Genomic DNA, 22836 nt, shown 5'->3' on the forward strand with positions numbered 1-22836 from the left:
TTTTTACTCTTCCTCAAACACTTCGACAGCCTTCTTATTTGTGTATTCCTTTTTTTATTGATCTCCCGTTTCCTAACCTAACTACGTTATATCGAAATACCAATATTTTCACCGTGTTAAAATCCTTAACTGCAGTATAAATAATAATTGACACCATTTACGAAGGTCATATTAAAGCTGTCACGACACCCTGATAGAGTACGGCTGAACAGAAAATTATTATATTGTGCGAACTAAATTGGAGGGAAATCAATATTCATTGCATCCGCGGTATTGCATGGGCCCGATATGAAACCGCTCATTCTGATTTATTGCTGTGTACGAACTGCACTCGCTTTTGGACCCGCAAATATATTTGGAGTATACAAACATGTCACGGTAATCTCTATTATGTTTTATTGTGCTTTGAAGTGAATTGAATAAAAGCCTTCTCTATTAAGATTTATTTAGTAATTCATGTCAGTAAATTGTTAAGCATTAATATTTCATGAAATAATATTTAAATCATATTAGCTGCGCAATACGCAATACTGCCTATTAACGCAATTTTTGCGATGGATTTTATTGAATCTAATAATTGGTAAATATTTTTTGCTTATAGATAAATAAACGGCGAGCAAAGATAAAGACAGTTTTTCGCCGCATAAGGCATGTGCCGTTTTCCTTTAAAATAATATGAAGATCAGAATCTTAAGGAGTGCAGTCATTAGTGCAGCGTACACTGGACGATGTTCCCATAAAGATAGCATGAAACAGCGTCCGTTCCGTGGCATTACATCTGGAATGGCTTCCAAGTTAAATGAGCCAAGTCGAGGCGATGATCCACGTTAGTGACTTCGTGATGTATGCTTAGTTTATTGATAGTAAATCTAGATACGATGGTTAGTCTAATATATTATAGTATCTGAAAATATAAACTTTTGTTGAATAAAGGAGATTGTGAGCCTCGAGCAATTCACGCGTGGTGTGAAATCTACAAATAAAAGGTCTATTTTTTGTGGAGCGGTAGTATAACCAATTTAGCCAACGAAGTCATGCTTCGAACAAAATTGGCCAAAGGGTGCCTTTACCACTTGATATACAAAGAAACATGAACGTAATATTCCAAATAAAATACTACTCCTGAGTCAACTCAGACGCTTTGTCGCACAGAAAAAAAGCATAAGATTCAGTACCATCATGATTATAATCTTCACCCATAGTTTTATAAAACAATTCAAATCGATATTGAATCTTGATACTTACTCACATCATCGGCCATAAATCATAGATTACAGGTGCCCAGTATAACGGATCGCATCTTGTCGGTGACACTAACTCATAGCCAGCTTGCCAAGCCCGTCCTGTCAAAGTATCACGTGTATTAAGTTACGGCACATAAACTAACGAAGGCTTCTGCATCGTACGCTTTGGCTTTCATTCAATTTGTATGAAGCTACCTGGTTCTTTTGACAGTTTTTATTGAGTTTAAATTCATAAATAGTCCTGTTGACAATTATGATCAGAGAAATTGCAAAGAACCGCTAAATTGATCTTTATCTATCTGCGTTTAAGGCTCGAGGTCATTATTGAGCATCAATTGACATACAGGATTATTTGCCTTATATTTTTGTAGAAAGTGATTACATAGCCTCCCTTTAAAAGTTATGATTAAACTACATATTATACTTTCACCCACGTATGGAAATCTTTAGATGAAACAATGACCAAATGTTTTTGAGCAAAAAATAATATACTAGCTCCATATCAATCTAAAAGATGAACCAATCAAAATTTGTTAGCCGTAGCGCATCAAACCAACCCTTTATGAATTTACCATCGGAGCTCGTTCATTTCCACGATCATCATTAGCGCGGTATTGTTAATGCCAATGTCGATTAATTTCTCATTTACCGAATTCCGAGTATCCGCTGTTGTGTGGATTTTTTCACTTTGCCGTTTCAGCGCGATGTCCACAAACAATGTTGTTAATTTAATACGACTGTTATTTTTATCCTAAATGTTAATTACTTTAATGTCTCTAGTTAAGTATATTTCTGTGTTCGCAATGTTTTTATTTCCCTTTAGTGTTACTCTTTTAATATTTTGGTGTGTAGTGGATGGTCACTTCGCTGTGTCGACGGAAGGGTGCTTTCAGATTCATTTAACCGTCTGTGATGGTTATAGAAATTTTTAATCACAGCGGATCATTGTGGCTGCAAGTAGGCAATGTTTCAAGTAGCTTTGAAGCCTTTGTTGGAACTACAGATCTTTTATAAGTTATATTGTCTTTGAATGTTTTATGATTCCGAGAAAATAATATGTCAGTAAGAATGAGGAAAATAAAATTGTGTTTTGTTTCAGTTGCCTTAGCCCGCGGTCGGCGTACTTCTACGAATTCCCTCCTAGTGGTAAGTATATGGTTGAACAAAGTAAATATAAATTAATATTTTACGACTTCTATTATTATTTCATTAGGAGCAAATAAAATTAAATTTGACACCCTCACAGAATACGAACCGAAAGTAGAGCTAAAAGGAAAAATAAAACTCGAGTGCTATAAAAAACAAACCGAAATAAATTATGCATGTAATTTATTGCTTCATTAATTTCCCGTTTTATCTTTAATCTTTAAATAATTATCGCACCATTGCCGCAGGCGTTCTGCGAACCCCATTTGGTGGTAATTTAGGCTTAGACTTTTTTAGAATGATTTCGTCAAATCCAAGCCCACCTTTGTTATCAGATTGGAATGAAATTGATGTTTCGAAGCTAAACCGCCTTACGTTATTTAGACGCGATGTAATAAATGTATACAAATAGTACCTTCTTTATAAATAATATCTGTGAGTACCTGTTAAACGCACTAAATATAACATATTGAAATGTTATATTAGTTATTACAATATTACTTCCCTAAACTGTATAGCAGAGGCCGTTTGATTTAGAGATAAAAGTTTATATATACCCATCAGACGCACATACTTCTGATCAGATACTAAGAATCCTATATCCTTGGGACCAGCAATTTCATCGTCGATAACTCAACACAACCCGAAACAAATATTTGCGAACGAAAATTGTTGTTTTGCCACTCGGATAGGAGGCGTTAATTTTCGTCTCACAACTATTTAGCCACTGGCTGCTACAAAACTAGTTTATAATGAATTCCTAAATTATGTAAGAAGCTATAATCCATATATTTTTACCCTGTAGCATTAATAATTAACAAATAATATAATGAACACTTAAATCGGAAACACTATAATTCAATCACACGTCTACTTATAATACTAAATTAAATCCAACAACCGCTTTGAAATAACTCAAACGCTCTATAAAACGTAGGTACTACGCGTTAGTTATATTTTATTTATTATTAAGCCATTATATGGCTGGCCTTTCGTAACACGCGATTTATTACGGTGTGAAAAACGGAAAATTCTCAGCTTTTTACGTTTAATGACATTAGTTTCGTTCTTTACGCGGAAGTTATTCAATGGGGCTTAAATGGTTGTGTTGATAGGTAAGTTTGCTAGATATAAGATGAACTTTGATCTCGATTTGTTAGTGCTCGTGTATAATATGTCCATAGGTATATAGTTTGTTTAGGGTACCTAATCTATTATATAGGTCTAATATGCAAAGTCGGCATATTAAAAGCGACTATGTTGTAGTCAACGAAGATATAAATGAAAACAGAAATAACAAAGCTGTAATATCATTAATTATATCAAAATATAATTTTTATTCGATATTATTCATACAAAATTTATCAATGCAGTTGAATAATAAAACATAAATACCATGTTATTATTCCTCGTATTTATTCTCTTGTACATTACGTACCTAGCGAGGTCCTATCAAAACATAAAAATAATTTCCCCTAAATTCGTGACCATAATAAAATAACCGTTATGAAATTAAAGCAAGCAAAATATTTAATAATGTTATATTCAAAAGATCGCAAGACCTTTCGAGATTGAGAATGATTTATTAAAATTATGAAAATTGTATTTCCTTTTCAAAACGGCTATTGAATGGTTAAGGTAGCTTTGAGACAAAAATTAAATACTCCAGTGGTCGACTCGAAGGCGTATTAGCTTGTATAATAGTTATGTTTTCCATTGACAAGGAAACTATTCTATTATATTCAACTTATTGAATAAATTTTTAGTAATAACTAGAAATTGCTAGCTTGCATAAAATTCTTTCTCGAAATACAAGTCCCATTAAAAACTAAAGACGAAAAAGGAGTCTATGTTTTTAATCAGGACGTGGTCTATTTGCCAAATTTAATTAAAATCCGCTGAACGGTTACTGCAATCTCTAAAATACATACATTCGCCTTTAAATTTTCGCATTCATTATATTATTTAGACTACTATCCAGGTGAGCTTGAAATTATGACAATAATTAAGATGCCACCCACTTGGTAAACGAATCTGTTCCTAGACCATACGTGGTAGTCGCATATAGCAATTTAGATAATTATGATAATGGCCTAAGCATCGATGAAGCCATTCGATTATCAAGAACATAATGAAACAGCTATACGGCCTTAAAATAACCTTGCGATGGAAGTATTTAGTATGCAGTGGCGATCTGTTTCTTGCATATAAATGCATATTTAACGTCCTTTACGCAGTATCGTGGGAATATACGTGGTGCGAATTAATTTTATTATTAAAGATTTCTGCTTAATTCATGCTTTCCACGGCTTTGGTTAACTGATGACTATGGGAATCGTGTTCTTGGAATGATTACACTTTAGGCGTCCTGAATTGTAATTTTTCGTCATATACTAAGAATAGAACGAGACATAAGCTGACATAGTAATTAGAATTTACAAATAAACTATAAACTATTTTAATAATATATTAAAATTAAGTCCACAAGAAATAAAACGATAAAAAAAAATTTTATATAAAGGACAAAAGTTTATTGTAAAGTCAATTATTATATCGAAGAAACATTAAAATCCGGAGTATCTTCAATCTCCTGATTGGTCCTCCTCAACGACAACACCGACCGAGAACAGCACAGTTCGAATATATCTTAAATATTACGTTCGAAATAAAGAATCAACGCTCATATAAAAAGCGGACATGTCCTTTTAAACCTATTTTGGGATCGCCTAGATTTTAATTAATTGTTTTCAATAGATGTGGAAGAGCAGTGTCTTCTAATAAAGTATTTCTATATTGTAAGACGCCAATTATAAGAAGACGCCAAAACTTGTAGCATAATACTATAATAAACTTCCAATTTCCAAAAAACATATCCTGTATTAACCTTAGTACTTTCATTCTCTATCATCACTATAGATCAGTTCGTAAGAATTTAACATTAAAATTGTCAAACATCCTGGCAATGTTAAGGTACCTCTTCTCTCCGATGCTGCTTAAGAGGTTACCTGCGTTCTCAAGATCGATCCAAGCTAAGGCCTGCATTTCAGAGAGCTCTTAAGCTATTTGCGTTCCTAGAAACCCTGACTGAAATAGGTTGAAGATTTTACGCGAATTGGTTTATTATTAAATTGTATAAACTCATGATTTAGATTTGCAACATGTTAATGCTTTATGCTATGGTAATAGGGTTGAACTGTGTTTTGATTATACTGGTGAAATTTTAAACGATAGTTAAAAATAATTCAGTATTAATTTAGAATAGACAATTCACTGCAAGTCCGTATCTCTAACCTAAATTTTATTTTCATTAACATCGTTGTGTTTTCTATGAACTCATAGGTTATTAAAGAAAAAAATAATGCAAGATCTGTTGCCCAAGAAGCCAAATCTAAAAGAACTAAAGCTATTATTAAAATAAAGTTTTCTTTGTAGACAACTGCCTGGGCACCGCTAAGAAGAAGGTGACCACATTCTCAAGACTGCTTCGAGGACTTAAGTCCCATAGGAAAGAGAAACATGGATCCTGTTCTCCAAAACACAGTCATAGCCCGAGACAGGTGCTGCCCCCCCAAAGGGTAAGTGCACTATAGACAATATTTGGAAACTAATTTGTTAGTGTGTCATTTGCGATAAACCCAAAAATTCGTAACATGCATTGAGCATATAACTGTGTTTACCGGAACTGATAGCAATAGTGGTTTAAAGTTATTATTTCGAGTTGTAATCTATTCCTAACATTAATTCGATTCATATGATCGACGGTAATTTCTAAATGGTCGATTTAATGACCAATTTATAGTTATCGTGTACCTGGGTTATAAATAGTATGTTGTTTGAAAGAAAATTATAGATTCGCAAATTACAATAAATTTATATATATACGAAATCTAATATTCTATTAGTAGCCGTTTGTGAATATTGGAAAAAATATGTTTTAATCGTAATTTGTATATTCAAAATTCATACTGACATGGAGAAAATAAGACGTTTTTCAATTATCATAGTGAACACAAATGTGCGTGGGCAAATGTATTGTTAATTAATTTTCAATTAATGTTCATGATGAAAATCCGGATTTAATTATAATTAAGTTTTTTGATAGGAAAATTAAATTTCATCGCTCATAAACACTTAATAGTAAGTGATTATAATTTGGAATTATAATAAATTTTAATTGCGTTTATAAGGGATACTAAAATTTCATTTACATTAAATTACAAATCATTATATTTTAATATCTACTAAATTGAATTAATTACAATAATGTAATTACAAAGCGTCGAGGGACGTTATTGTAATTTAAATTTAATTTGACCATCCAGATAAAGGGCAATAAAATATAATTTACATACCTTAATGGTTTAATTTTTAAAGGATATACAAATAATAGCATTGAAGACATGCACAGGGTTATTATCTGGGGAATTGTGTTTGTACAAGCACGCAAGAGTAGGGATGGCAAAAAAACCTGAGGGAACGCCAATATAATTTTGTTTTCTTATAATTTCAGAGTTAAAAATAAAACTCACGACTGGCAATCTATAATCGGTTCTACAAAGAGGATTTTTTTTCATTTAAATTGTGTTCCGAGATCGAAGTTATACAATTATGTACCTACTGACTTCCCTTCAGGCCGTTTTACTGATTGCGTATCAAAGATTATCATCACTATACTATATTTTTAGACTTCATTTAGGGTGCTATTACGTACCTAATAAAATGATAAAATAGATAGGTTTACAACAAATTATGGTAATCAGAAAATTGATCATAATTAAGATTATAAAACATCTACAAGTTCATGAATGAGAATAATTTACAGTAACGTCCCCTTAAATCCAAATGCAAAATGATTTCAAATACACTATAACAACAAAGAACACACAAACGGATTACAGCCCAAACCCTTTACAACTCGAGTTACCTTACACCTACCGCAGTATTTCCTTTGTGTAACACCCTATAGTACCTGTGTTTATTACTGGTCAATAACAATTATGCAATAATTACGGGCAATCACAATAGTATCGGAGGGATACAATAGCATTGAACATGAAAGACTATGATTACACTTGTCTATGCCAGAAACAACTTTTAATTGTTAAGGAATTATAGATTTTAGGTTCAAGGTCTTGAAGGCGTTTTAGAAGTAGAATGAAAATCATTGTGTTTTTTAATGCTAGTTTTATTACATACCTAAGCCATATAAGATTTTTGGGATATAATTTAACGTAGTTTGATGAAAAACTTCCATAAATCAACTGCAATGAAAATGCCAAATAAAAATGAAGTCGAATAAAGATGGAAAATACCGAATTTTAAGCGCAGCGAATTTAATGCAAAGTAAATAGGTGGTGGAAATATATAATTGTCCACTTCCGTAGCGATCCAAAACCATTACTAAGAGCGCGTTGTTGACGGCACGCGATTTCTCGTTAGCGTCAAACAACAGTTTGTAACCAAATCTTAGTTTTAGTCTGCGCTGCATGCCGCCGGCGTCTGTCTCACGTTTTTTTTTCATACATTCCCTTTTGCTGTCCCCCATCCGCCATTATGTTGAACCGGCGCGACGCCGGTGCGCCTTTGACATGCACTCCAAGCAATTAGTATGACGCGTCTCGTATGCGACTGGTGGTGATACGCGTAAACAACTCGCACTATATGCGTTTAACGCTGATTTGAGCCGCCATTGTTTTTGATTTTTATGGATTGAAAATGGCGGGTATTGCGGGATTGTGTATGGATATTCGTTTCTTTTTGCCGTCGACGAAAAGGTGAACTGCAATTCTGCCATGCTAAGCGCAAAAGCGATATGTCAGGGAAACCTTATTTCGAGATAATCGAAGTTTGATAAACATAGTTTTATAGTTTTGTATGTAAAACTGAATGGAGAAACGCTTTTAAGGTTTTTTTTTAATAAATTCTAAACAAGATACCGTTATTTAGATAAGTTCATTAGACAGGTATCTAGATTTTGATGTTTTTTGAGATACCGCTTTTAAGCTTAGCACGGCTAAATTGCAAAATAAAATTGAATCGGGACCAAATCAAATAAGTACATGCACCGAATAAGACCCATATTCAATGTAAGATAACGATTACACCGTGAATTAATTTCGTGCGCGTCGTATTTACCCCACTTCACTCTATTAATAGTCTTATCAAAAGGGAGATGTTTGGAGCCGCATTAGATACGCAACTCATTTCAACCGAATTAAGTGCAGCATTTTTCCACGTCCACCTATATTTATTAATCTGTAAGGGAGGTTGGGGTACGTCACCTCATGCCTTTTGAGAAATGACGCCTGCCAAAGTTAAGTCGGTTGAGCCAAGGCGACGGGTCTGAGTTATGACCGTTTGTTGAGCCAACGGATAAAGGCCATTAGGGCGCCCGGTCTAATCCTTATCGGGCAACTTGCACTTAGGATTAGTCCTGTCAAAAGTTGTTTTTTTCCGACTATTGACCGAGCCAGACGTGTTGGCGGATCGTCGGCGTGTTGATTTTTCTGTCTGACTGAGTTTTGCTGAATTTTCTGCCTGATCACGGTATATTGTATATTTTTTGCAAATAATCTTATGTGGCTTACAAGTCACGTCGTGATAGGCTTAGTTTGTTAACTTTGTACGAACTTTTCTACAAATATTTAAATTGACTACTTAGAATGAAAGCAAAATGACTGGAAATTCTGTAAATTATTTTATGAAAAATTAATACGAGATAACGATAGCTAGAAAATATAAAAAAAATAACATTGTAGCCAGTGTAAGTACTGGACATAATAAGACTTAACATCTCATGTCTCAGGATGGCGAGCGCGAATACCAAACAATACTTTGTAATTCACGATGTTGGATGGTGTTTATACTGTTTATGGTCGTATCGCTTACCATGAGGCAAACGGCAAGCTCGTCTCGTCATTCAAACAAAAAAAAATTAGAATTGATACAACAGCAACACCAAACGTTCACTCTTATTGGCACAATATCCATTTTTGCATTAATTATTCAGGAATTTACTAGTAACTTAGCATACTGTCATGAGAAGGTGCTTGTGGGTGGTATTACTGGCTACCATACGTGTAATAAGACTGCAGTATCCCGATACACGTCAATAAAACGTTATAGTCTTACCTCTGTGGTCGCTCTCGCTGCCATTTTGTAGGTCGTAAATAAGTAACATCTTGTAATAAAGATGTTACTGCATGTTATAATGTTAGTAAATTACGGTACAGCGTACTTTGTAAGTGTATTGCGTCATTTTTAGATTAATACTACGTTGTCATAATAATTCTATAAGCTACGTTTGTATTTCGTTCCTTTACATTATTAGCAAATTTATAAGCAAAAATTTTTTTTAATTCATTTGAATTTCCAATTTAGCAACGACATAATATAAAGTTGAGCACCAATTGTGTACAACTAAATAGTTTCATTTAATTTCCACGGCTGAACACGGAATATTCAAATGAAGCGTAAAGAGATTTTCGCGTGGAATAGATTTACGGCAAACGCACACGACCGCAAATTTGTGGTGCCGCAAAACTCGGATAAAATAGATTATAGATTAAATATACTAAATCGCAAATAATACAAAATAACTATTTGATATGATGAAAAGGTACAAAACATGATCTAACAAAAAAGACATTCACAGTTTATCGTCACATAGAATAGGTACTTAATATACAGTACTTAATAGTCTTAATTTATTTTAGTCCGCACTTTAAGTAATTAACTAGTATAAGGGCGCAATGTTTAGGAATACAGTCCAGTTTTTATGCTTGTATATTTTATAATTAGCTTTAATTTTGATTGTAATCTGTTTTGCGTCTTAATTTTATTAAATAAATAAATAAAAATAGGCCCACATCGCGATCTCTGCGCATTGATTTGTATTTTACATTCTCTTGTATTCTCTTCAAAGCGCGTTAGTTTAAGCACATCAGTACATATACACTGACAGTAATTGATAATCAGGTAATCGCAGATCACAATATCTAGAGCGCGGTGTCTCCATAGCGACATGAAAGGCGAACGGACGAAAATCGGTTGTGTGCGTTCGACTTTAAGTTACATAAAACTCTATATTAAAGTTGTGCCACTAGAAAAAGTTATTCTTCGCGCCACATTTATCATGGTTACAACAGGCTTATATTCAAAACTGTGTTTTTGACGCACATTATTTTTCTTTCGCGCTTGTTACAGGGAATTTTTATCCGATTTTGTACGATATGTATGAATTATTTGCAGTGTTGTTTTAAGTTTAAAATCAAATATCTTAATGAATTCTTAAAAATACTTTAATATAGTTATTAGTTACACCACGTATGTGAGCAACATTTTACACCCGTATTCACAAACAATACTGTGAGGACGATCACTGCGTTCAAACGCTGAGTTTCGCAAATTTTATTGTTATCTTTGGCTTTAGTTATCAGAGAGCCAACTGAAGTAAAGTTGTGTCTCAATATTAGTCAATCATAGCGCCCGTATGCGAAGACTATTATACTGAAAGCGTTGAGAAACAGATTTATTAACACAGCATTGCTCCGTAATTAGCTAAGTATTGTTTGTATATACAAGCCTAAATTATGTTATTAGTCACTATTAGAATTGGGTTTGTCAATTGCACCTTTTTTATTGCTTTGAATGACAAGACGAGCTTGCCGTTCGCCTGATGGTAAGTGATATGACCGCCCATAAAGAGTAGAAACACCATCCAACACCTTGACTTACAAAACATTGTTTGGTATTCCACTGCGCTCGCCAACCTGAGGTAATGAGATATTAAGTCTTATTATGTCCAGTATCCAGAGGTGGTACCTACCCAGGCGGACTCTCACATAATATGAGAGAACATCCAAATCCCATATTCTAATAAAACGAATATATTCAACAACTTTGATTGCCTTACATAAAAAAACGTAACAGTAGTATTAAACTATAATAAAAGTAAAAATGTCAGGTTCGTTAGCTGGTAAAAATGTTGAACAATTTATTGTTTGCTCACAGTACCTGCTGATTGCCATTATACACATCACGGAACTATAATAGGAAACAATGAATTTAACAAAATAATTGGATGTCTCTCCCAGTATTCTGCCAATTATAGTGTCAGCTGCATTCCCGTATCGGATATCGATGTTTAGACGCGTCAATCAGAATTAAATCCTGTGTCGTTTGGAATACATTCCACGTTACGTCATAACGTTTTAGTACTTTGAAATTCCATTATCAAGGGAGATTATAATCAAAGAGAAAATCTTGTTTGCGTCATGTTTCGATATAATGATAAACTGGTAATGTTATTAAATTTTCGCATTCCCGAGATTGCGTTGTTTAGGTAGGTTGGGCCGCTTTCTCTTTAAAGCGAAGCGAGAGAGCGAATCTTTGTTCAAAGTTTTCGATACTTCACTACTTTCCACTTAATGACAAAAGCAAACTTCGAACGTATACATGTTTATGTTTTTGTAATATCGCTTGTAATTTCTATTTTCAACACTGTTAGAGATTTGGGAAATTCGCTTAAAGGCTTAAAGATTATTTGGGTAAGCCAATTGAGAAAAGATTATTTTTGTATGGGATGAAAACGTGTGTGAATTTGATAAGGGGTCAATAAATTGTAGGAGCGGACCTTTAGGTTGTCGCATTATAGAACCGTCTATTGTGGGTGCTTGGCATTATTCCCTTATCAAACTCGAAGTTAATGGGTGAGCTTTGTGACTGTTATGATTAATTGATTTGTTCGTACATGCCTTCATTGTGCCGATGAAATATTTAGCTTTTTCCACGCTTAAGCGATGCATAATTAAATAGTCTCGACGTTTGGAGGTTTCTGTCAATTTTATAGGTTACGTTTGCTGTTGTATTGTATAGTTTAAAAAAGTATACTCTATACAAAAGTAACTATAAAGTTTAAAATTGTTTAACAACATTTTAGGTTTCTCTTTGAGCTCTTCCTCTTCTTTCCTATGCTATATATATTTAGAAGAGAACTTTAGGAAAGCAGTGGTAGGTCTTAGATGCAGAAGGCCGTGTGGGTTGCAACCAGTCTGGTTTTGACTACTATTGATATTATTTTTTCAAAGCCAATGTTGGTATAGACACTATTATTTAGTATTTGGTATTGGGTTCGAAGAACATAGCAATAAATATACTTAACTTAATTTTAAATTAAACTTATTTTAATTTAAAATTTTCTATATCCGATCATACTTGATTTTCCATATCTTGTTTAGTTATAAAAACATTCCAATTATTTAATAAACTACCTGAATATCTGATATATAATTCACCAATCCATCTTAATAATTGAAAATATTCCACACCTCTACATGAAAAATTCATCCAACATTTCATACAAGCTGTTTTGCATGTAGGACATGGTCTTTGCCAGTTTTTCTATTGTACGCCTCTTCATATCACTTCGTATATATGGTAATTAACAATGATTGTGTTTGTTTTGTCAACAAGTGAATAATGTAGTTATGGTTTTGAATGTAAATATACTGGAATTGTATACAATAGTTGTCTAAACAAAGCCGTTTGCGTTAGATTTTACGGATCAGTTTCATTTGTATGGGTTTGTTTTGTTTTATTGTGGGATGAGATATTGAGTTTTGGTCGAATTACATTTAAATATGCGGTTAGATGTGTTTATCAAGTCCAAGTTTGAAGTTATGGTCGATTCTAGTTTGTTATAGGTTCATCAAACGATAATACCACTATTCAATATTAAATTTTAGACTTCACACACGATTATCGTATTTTTTTTACGAAACTAAAATGCACTCACACTCTCATTCAATAAGTGTCCCTTCGATACTATACTTAATATGTACCCTTAACACAAAAAATCGCGAAAATAACACAAGTTACTCTACCAATGTCCATAAATCCGAATATATAGTTACCAAACTAAATATAAGTTAGTTCAAAAAGTTCTAAATCATGTTGGGTTCATGATAATTTATCATAGGGCCGTTATGCCCGAATACAGTGATTCGCGAAAAAGTTCCGACTTTTCAAGAAAGCGGCAATTTTAGTTGGTGTATTTGCGTATAATCTTCATAAGAAAAATGACTTGTCGATAGAATGATGAATGACGTAACTTGTATGGATTTTAATATAATAATTTAGATAAATTAAATTTTACAGGCACTGGCACGAAGACCGATGAAACAATATATATTTTATCTGTAAATATTTAATAATGTTTTTATTTAAACTATCTAATGATATCTCTATCTATAAAAGTATATATTCTAATGCAACTATATATATATGATTTCGTTTTATTGAATGAAAATGCACAAATCCCCGTCCGAATATGTTCAGATTAAGGACTATCGTACTAGCATGGGGCTGTAACATCAATCAACAAGAGGGGTCCGAACTATAGAACTTACCAACCCTTCCCAGCGATAAATTTACAAACTTTCCCCAGGTTGACACACCGGACAGCGTGCTACAAAGTGGCCTAGGCCTGGGCCCTGGCCCCGACACTGCCTTGAGGTCCATGGTTGACCCAAGAGATTATGACCGCCTCCGCTTCTTACAAATGACTGCCGCCCAACCAAATACCTTCGAAGAGACTATACATAGGGTGAGAGACGTTCGCTAGCCCGCTGTAACATCTTTGACGTACAGTCCACCGTAAAGTTTTACGACGTCAGTTAAGTCTTCATGATGACGAAGATTGTATCGTTAACCTGTTTGGTTAATTTTACAATAAAAACGCGGTACGCTATCAAAGTTGCGGCGGGACGGCATTAAATCTGTTATGCTCTGGATGGCAAACTATGTTTCGCAGCTCTGGTATTTGTGTATTGATATTATATGAACTAAGCTACCGCATCGCTGTTGCTTTAAAGGTATATTTAAAGTAATTTGACGCTTACGATCTATACATATAAGGTACATAAATATTTCATATGTTTATAGTCGAATTTAAAAGATAAATGTAATATTTATTATAATGTACTATATTCATTTTACCATTTAAAATAATACTATTATTATATAATGTGTCTATTTATGTATCAATAACGGATTGTACATTTTGCCAACAGAGACATAACAGGTTATGAACCAAATTCAAAATTTCACGTTACATATTTTGGCTTAAATTTTTAATCGGCATGCTCAAAGAATTGGAGGTGGATCAAGCAAATATTTCGTACCATTTTTAAATCAAAATTTTATACCATTTAAACAAATCCGTTTTATTTATTTTCCATCATTAGCACTATTCTGCACAATACATTTATATTATGCACGCAAAATCATTTTGCACGATGATTATTTCGTAAAATGCATGTAAAGCATGACAATATGATTTGTATTTTATGAAAAATTTAATCATCAATAATATTTTCGTTTATTTTATGCTATCTATTTATTTGTATCATCTTGGGTCATTTTCAGCGTTTTATACGGTATCAGCTATTTTATAAACACACGCGTATAAGCCTAATAACGAATGTTCTAATTTGTTGCAGTTAAAAGTACAGGAAGCAATGAAGAAGAAAGATAAATTGGCCCGAGAGCAAGAGGAGGTAATTTAGCATCGAATTCCTTTGTTTTTGTGCAAACACATTTTATTTTAATGTTCTCGTTAAGTGCGTTTCTCCGCGTCCATTTAGCAAATCCTCCGCGATTCAGTACTATACACGGAACATCGCTATCTTACGCACACATCCAAAACTAATCTGATGTGAGAGTTACACCAACTTGTAATCTTACGACTGGCGAGCATTCGACGCGAACCAAGCCACTGGCTAATCGCGCCCTAATCTCGAGCTAAGCCTATTACAGGCAGTTGTATCGCTTCCCTACGAAACTTCGGAAGCCCCTTGCGCAGCACATTTTGCTCGTAAAACTATGGGATAGGGCGCGCTACTTTGTAATATTGAACATTGAAATTTTACTACGGCAATAAACCGTTGCTGCATGAATTTCGGTGACATGACGCGGAACAAACGAATACTGTCGGTTTGGTAACATTTTTATCAATTTGTCGATATAATCAGACTGTTTTAGTGAGGTTCGCCACGCACTCGACCCCACAGGCTAGATTATACTTTTTATTGATCCCATTGGAGTTATGGAACTGTACAAAAAAATTTGAATTTGAAGTTATGTGAAATTTTATTCACCGCTTTTATATCAGTCTTGAGAATTAATGTTGATAATATACACAATTTCCCACATTTTCTCACACATAGTATCTTGGGGCGTTTTATTAAATCTCGAGCTTTACGTAATCGGTATATCTTAAGAGTGCAGAGTCGAATCTCATTTTCCAGAACACCGCGACAAGTAAATCCCTTTCGTGTGTTGGCAAGCCTTCTCAGTAACAAAGTGTGCATAAATTAACCAAATGTTCAATACCTTTCTACTTAGGTAAAAGTGGTATGTTTTTTGCACTCCCTGTGTATTTATTAACGTGTTTTTTCGTTTGCAAAAGAAATATGTATTTCGCTTAAGGCAAAGTATGTTACATAATATTTACACCCATGGCAGAATTACGACGAATAAAACCCTCAGCTTATTTCCTTATAAAACCATAAAGTTTTTTACGCCACACTTTAAAGGCATGAAGGAAGTAGAATACGCCTTTTTGCACAAAAACGCAAGTTCCGAAACATCTCGTTATGCACGTACAATGAAGCAATTCAGCCAAAATTGGTTATTATTTTTATGATTTAAATTCTGCTATCTTGTTTCTTTACTCCCCTACAAATAGCCCGGTTACCTTGCTGAATTAAAGCAATCTTTTGGGGAGCGAGTGAATTTCCTTTGAATTTAAGTCCCTGGGGTAATATCAAAAGTTTTTTGTCGGGAATATAAAACTTGCATTTTGTTTCAGATTTTACGAGACATAAGACACGGCCTTATGAATATGGGCAGAGATGGGGTCCGAGGGCCTTTTGGAGGTATGTTATATAAAACACTGACCGAAAGTAAAAATCTGTTTCAATATCAGATTTTCACTTCTGAATGTACCGTCTGGTCGCTTTCTGGTATTTTGAATACGAAATGCTAAGCTTTGCTCAATTAAAATTTTTGTTGCAGCTTTTGTGGCATTTTACCATTCATATAGAAACTGTTATATAAAAATGGTATTCGTGTAAAAAATACTTTAAATATAAGTAATAAAATATGCTATAAGAATCTTATATGTTAAGAAATGATTAAGTAGTTTATATCAGAGATCCAAAGCGTCGTTGTTTAGAGATTCGTGAAAAACAGTGACAATTATTCTTACTACATATTATAAAAAAAATAATATTAGTCATGATCCTTTACTTCATTTTATCACGAAGCTAAAGGCAGGTTCAAACTATCAGAGCGTCTAGAATATTGTTTGAAATTGAGTTATCGTGATATTTCCGCATGTTGCCTGCACGACGTTCAACATTATTTGGATCATAACGCGGAATGCCTTTTTAAAATATTTATAATTTGTCGTTCCATTCGGTACGCTTTTCATGTGCATCTTTCATTCATTTTGTTTTGGTTATGAAAGGGAGTAGTACAAGTGATTCGGTGCCTTATACAATAGAATGTGTAATAAATGTGATCTTGAATATCATAGGTGTTCACAAAATATCATTTTCATCGAATGTTTACTTTGCGAAGATATGTTAAAAATGTGCATGTTTTGAAAAAAAAAAAGAAAATATTTTGCAACCACGCACGGCTTTACGATGTTCGTACACAGCTTTTACTGCAGTGTTGTCAGTGGAACCGCAACTATGTGGAAGGCATTTTACGGTAAACTTTTTTCGCAATTTTGTTAGCACGTATATTTTTATTTGCATTACTGGGAGCTGCGCGACGCTCGGGACTAATGGGACACTCGTTTACAGACGACACGTATATGTACGACGACGAAGCGAGAGGACTCTCCGGGAGAGGGCATTGGTACGATGAGCCTCCGTATGAAAGCGATCCCGAGGACTTCCTTATGGGCGGCGGAGCCCCCGCGGCCACCTTCCAGAACGGGCGTGTATGCTTCACACTCAACCTCCGCAACGAGCAGAGAGGTGAAGGCGTAATATCTTTAAGAAGCGCAGGAGACATCAGCTTAGCGAGGCCCCCTCGGAGAGGATTAATAATACCGCAAAGTGGTCCCTACCCAACAACAGTTATCCCCTTGCGAACGGCTCGAGATCGGGAGAGCGGGGATTACGCCGCGTCTGATATCCAATCTATAGGCTCTAGATTATCTGGTATTTCGTTGGATTCTAACCGATCGGAGAGAGATTCTCGGAGAGGGTACCGGCAGATGTCCGGCTACCGGATAGGTGCCGACCCTCTGTCACCAGCGTCGTCTGATTACGAAGATCAGGAGAGTGAAACAGATTCACAACACATAGCCACGGTCCATAAGGTAAATTATAATAGACGTAGTAGACATTTACATTGATGTTGTGTTTTAGATATCTTTAGTGTAGATTGCCAGATGTATGTTGCTTTTGTTAGAAATTTTCAGGAGTCAGTTTAATGTGGATCGATCTTTTCAGTCAGCCGAAGAATGCGAGGGAGTCTCTAACCTGGCGGGAAAAGTAAGAGGTCTGAGACAAGATGTCCAAAGAAAAATATCGAGATTAAGACAAGAAAGGGGTCCCGAAAGCAGCGACAGGCGGACAAGCGGCGATCAGGCGTTTCCTTGTTCTAATAGTTCTTTCGAAAGTCTTCCCAGCGGATCTGGCAGTAGTGAGTGGATTTATTAAGCTATTTGTTTGTGTTTAATATAAACGTTTTTGTAAATATGTTTGTCTTTCCTTTCTTTAAACCATAACGCCCCAAACGTTACTTACAGAACACACTATCACACATTCCCAATTTGTTTTGCACCGCGTAACCTAACCCTACTAATAGTACTGTAATAACCCAACAAAATAACACAGTCCTGCCTATTCACAGTCAAACAATGATGTTCAAACCCTCAGGTATCGCTACAATCAGTGTGTTGGGAATAAATAACGCTACTTAGAATTGCTAAGTCAATAAATATTTATGTACAGGCACTCAGGCATTGGTACGCGCTGGTAGTAATCACTCATCTCTCTCGGCAGAAGAAAACATAGAATTAAGTCCTGCCGGGCGGAGTTTACTCGTGCCGCAAATGCTGTGTCGGGCTCGGGCACTCGTCGATTACGTACCCAATATTTATGAGAAAGATGCCCTCAGATACAAGGTAAGATATCTAAACGTAAACGCACAACTTGTTATTTTATCTAGGAAGCGATTTTCAACAGACAACTGTTTTTGTCGACAGAAAGGAGACATCATCGAAGTGATCAACATGAACGCGTCCGGTATTTGGCGCGGTGTGCTTAACAATAAAGTTGGCAACTTTAAATTTGCGAACGTTGAAGTACTGTCTGATCGTGATACAGTCAGATCACGGTCTACTAAATGGTGCAAGAGTCGCGAAAGACTCTGGGAGACAAGACCAAGGACCGTTGAAGAGTTACTCAGGAGAATAGATTTGCCTGAATACACAGTGGCTTTTGCTCGCAACGGATACGAAGACATTGAGCTGTTCAAAGAGATCGAACCCTCTGATTTGGATTATTTGGGAATAATGACTCCAGAGCACCGCACACGTATACTCGCTGCTGTACAACTTCTTCATCAGCTCGAATGTTAGTTCGTATTTTTTAATTAAACATTATGTATATTTAAATTTAATTGATTTCATAATTGATAATGAAATTTACATAATAGGTGGTGAAGTAGAAGCTGAAGGCGATGGAGGTGGTTCCAGCTCAGAAGGAGGTGACTCGCCGTTCGGTCGACGGCAGTTTCCACGTGACTCCGGCTGCTACGAGGCAAGCGTCGGAGTTGGGGGAGTTCGTGTCCGCACATCACCGCTTGTTCATCGCGCCGATGAACCTAGCCACCGGCCACCCGAACCGGCGCCTCAAACCAAACGCTCAATCAGGCGACGACAGCCCGACGACGCTGAATGCGACAGAATTGAACGCTATCCAGGAAATGTAACTGAGAGGACCGCTGTACGCGGCGGTGGCCTTCCAGGCGGTGCCAGAGATGACACTTGCGAATCTGACCATAGGCTGAACGTGGTGAAATTCGTGGCGGGCGGAGAGCCATGTGCATCGGAGAAAAGCAGTGACTCAGGCGTGAGTAGTTCGTCTTTGAGTTCGGCTCATCCACACCGTCCCTGAGCGAGGCCCGCCGCGCCCGCGCTTGCATAGACATTAGCGCGGGCGCGTGCGCAGGCCGCGCCGCCCGCTCAGCTCGCCGATATTGACCCCCACGCGCCGGCCGAATGCGACTAACCCGTCGCATCTATTATCAAATACACAAATAAGATTTTTGAACGCCAACTTCTTCCATCTTAAAGTTCAATAAATCTGGCATAAGACTGAGAATTCTGCCTGATCAACCATAAAATTACTTTATCTTACTTGAATTATTAACGTTCAGCCGCGCTACTTACATTATTTTGGTGTGGGTGTTAAACTAACTTTTTATTAGTCTTTGTACGTGCGTACTGGTTTCTCCTGTGTTCGGGTCTTTTGAGCAATCGTCTTTTATAACTATGATTAAGTAGTAATTTACGATTTCCACCCAGGCTTCTTTCGGGAGGAACTTTTGTATTACTGAAAGACTGAACTTGAGTTGAGACATTATTTAAGAACTTTTATGAATAACGGTATATTTTGATCTGACGCATCATTTCATACCATTACGCGTTACATATTCTTTCCTGATGGTGACGATATTTAACTACGGACGTGTATTCTTGAAAAGGCAATACTTGGAAAAGGAAAAATATTATTAACTATAAAATATGATGTTTATGCAACTCGCTTGTTAGTGCTCGAAGTTGTTGATATGTTGAAACTGCTTTTTATCATTCCGTTAAATGAATTTAAAGGCATATCAAGGACTATGGCAGTTATTGTAGTTTTAGTTGCTATTACGTCATTATGTATTCTGTTTAGATTTCCATAAGATGATTTTTCATTATTATACTAAAAATAAATCAATATTAATACGAACGAAATTTATTTAATCATACTTTTGAGGTGGTAAGAAATTATTAATTTGAATATTCAAATGTTATGATTGGATTTCTGAACAGAATATAGAATTGTAAATCATTTACGACACATATTTATTATTTCGTAGCGAAAGCAATAAGTCAGTTAAATATAAGCAACTGGAGCGTTTAAAGCGCAACATTCGATAGCAATAATTGTATATACCATGATAGATAGGTTAATTATTATATGTTGAAAATTTTGTAATTTTTTAAGAGAGCTTTATGCGGCGTGCCGTATGTACAGGTTAGAAATTTTAGATGAGTTAGTGTGAAATTTTGAATTTCGCCAAGATCTTCCGAGTGATTGCTGTTCGTGGTACTTTTACGAGCTTTGCACATGTGACTGAGTTTACTCGTAAAAATCCGTGTATGCTGTCAAAGGTAGTCGGGGTTCGACTATTAGTTTTGATTGTAACAAGGGTGTAGACAGTTTTATTTCCGACATGGTTTATGGTGAGATAAATTTATGGCAAACGATTCATTTTTTAGGATGAACATTTGCTGACATAATAGCATATCCAGAAGCCAATATTTAGAAATTTTATTGATAAAATCTTAATAAATAATTGCGTTTAATACATTACAGCAAAAGGAGTTGAACAAAAAAGACAACATTTCTTTGTACCACAACTTAGCCTTGGCAAACTGAGATTATCATTGAAATTAGACGTAGTCCCTACATCTTTTTCAAACAGCGGATAATTTTAAAGCCGAAGTAAACGTAGTCACATGTGCAGATGAATTATATATACTCACCACCCATAGTGGTGTTCGTTTCGTGTAAATTATGTAAAAATAAACCCTTAAAACCCTTCTTGACTACGATCGTGAACTAGTCCGAACTAATAAATGTATATAGATAAATGTTTGTTACATATTGTAGATAGAATATTTTTCTTTCCAAAACTGTATATCGATTAAATTCTTTATTAAAATGTGAAATGTTAAAATTTTATTTCTGATTCGATATTTTTCCCCGCTCTAGTAGTTTCTCTTGCAGTTAGTGTCGCATAAATTTGTGATTATTATACTTAAGTGTACAATACACATTTTTTTATTTGTGTTAGCCATATACTGCAGTAATTGTACTTTTTGTAGGCCATATTTATATTTTTTTAAAACAAACATTATGTGTAAGTTTACAAATCTGTTTACAGACATGGATTCTGAATAAATAAATCCGAAAATTTATCGTTTGTTTGTTATTTAAATCCATTTACTTTAGAAACAGCATACACCACAGTCACAGTTAAAGATGTTTCAATAAATATATAAAGACAGTCCTGCTAATTCGATGAGTTATAAAAAATACATACGTGGTAAGAAATTACGTAGAAAGCAAAGCATATTATTTCACACCTCACAACTAATATAATATTAAAGAAGCTAATTCGCAAATAACTCAGGACATAAAACTATAAATATATTTAAAGAAGAACCTAACTGAAATATAGAATCGTACTATATAACAGAAAAAGTGCGAAAGTGGAGCGCACGCGAGTCTTGTGGAAACAGTCGCAGGAACCAAGTTACGACTTGCGGTATATTTACGATCTCCATAAACGTCCCAATGCTCATTGGATGACACACACGGAATAAATAAAACTTCAAAACTAAAGGATGCTTTAAATATTTATTAAAAAGAAGTGTTGGAACGAAAATAAAATGACTTAAAATCACATATAGAATTTCTTGTGGAATTTGCTGTCCCGGATGATAATAAAATCTGCTTTCCTGTTTAGTCTTCGCTAGTTTATAGGAGTGGTCAGGAAGTAATCATTCAAAGCATAGTTTCATAAGGATCAAAACAAAACATGATAAATACAACAAAATCCTGTTCCCCTATGAATTACATCGCAGAACAACACTATAGTTGTACTTTTGGTAGTGAAATTGTATTTGCTAAAGGTACAGTGAAACACCGCCATATAAACTCAACGCGGGTGTCCAGACTTGTTTACCTGGGTGCAGTGTGCGCTGTAATTAACTTTTTATTTTTATACCCGCTACCTGCCTAGCTGATGATTGTCTGACGCTTACACGCTCTTTATTGCTTCGAGTACCTGCAAAATGCTGTGCTTTTTCACATCGAATTTCCACTATGCGAGTAAATTTGCACTACGGGAAATTGAAACGACATTTCAGTGATGAAAGTTAATACATACAATACAAAGTAAAATATTGAATAAAAATGAAAAATATATACAATTACATTATGGATTTAGACCAAAATAATGTAGAAGTTTATGTTGTTAAAGCCATTAATGACTCAAACACTTAGATTATTTGTTAGACTAATCATGCGTTTAAGTCCATCTCTGATCTGGATCAAATCTGGAAACCCACAATAGAGTATGAAGA

The 22836-nt window shown here is 35.0% G+C and overlaps 1 protein-coding gene across 1 annotated transcript in view; it reads left to right on the forward strand.

Annotated features, from left to right (window-relative positions):
• Nucleotides 1-21666, forward strand: part of LOC115445529 — a 136723-nt gene extending 115057 nt beyond the window's left edge. Inside the window, exons 4-13 of the mRNA XM_030171835.2 lie at nt 2344-2390; nt 5811-5965; nt 13837-13995; nt 14891-14947; nt 16261-16327; nt 17264-17787; nt 17921-18113; nt 18425-18597; nt 18679-19048; nt 19131-21666. Of these exons, the coding sequence (XP_030027695.1) occupies nt 2344-2390; nt 5811-5965; nt 13837-13995; nt 14891-14947; nt 16261-16327; nt 17264-17787; nt 17921-18113; nt 18425-18597; nt 18679-19048; nt 19131-19591 (2206 nt within the window). The 3' untranslated portion in view covers nt 19592-21666. The remainder of the gene's footprint in view (nt 1-2343; nt 2391-5810; nt 5966-13836; nt 13996-14890; nt 14948-16260; nt 16328-17263; nt 17788-17920; nt 18114-18424; nt 18598-18678; nt 19049-19130) is intronic.
• Nucleotides 21667-22836: the final 1170 nt, after the last annotated feature.

The sequence above is a fragment of the Manduca sexta genome, chromosome 20 (genome assembly GCF_014839805.1).
Source record: "Manduca sexta isolate Smith_Timp_Sample1 chromosome 20, JHU_Msex_v1.0, whole genome shotgun sequence".
Taxonomy (NCBI): Eukaryota; Metazoa; Arthropoda; class Insecta; order Lepidoptera; family Sphingidae; genus Manduca; species Manduca sexta.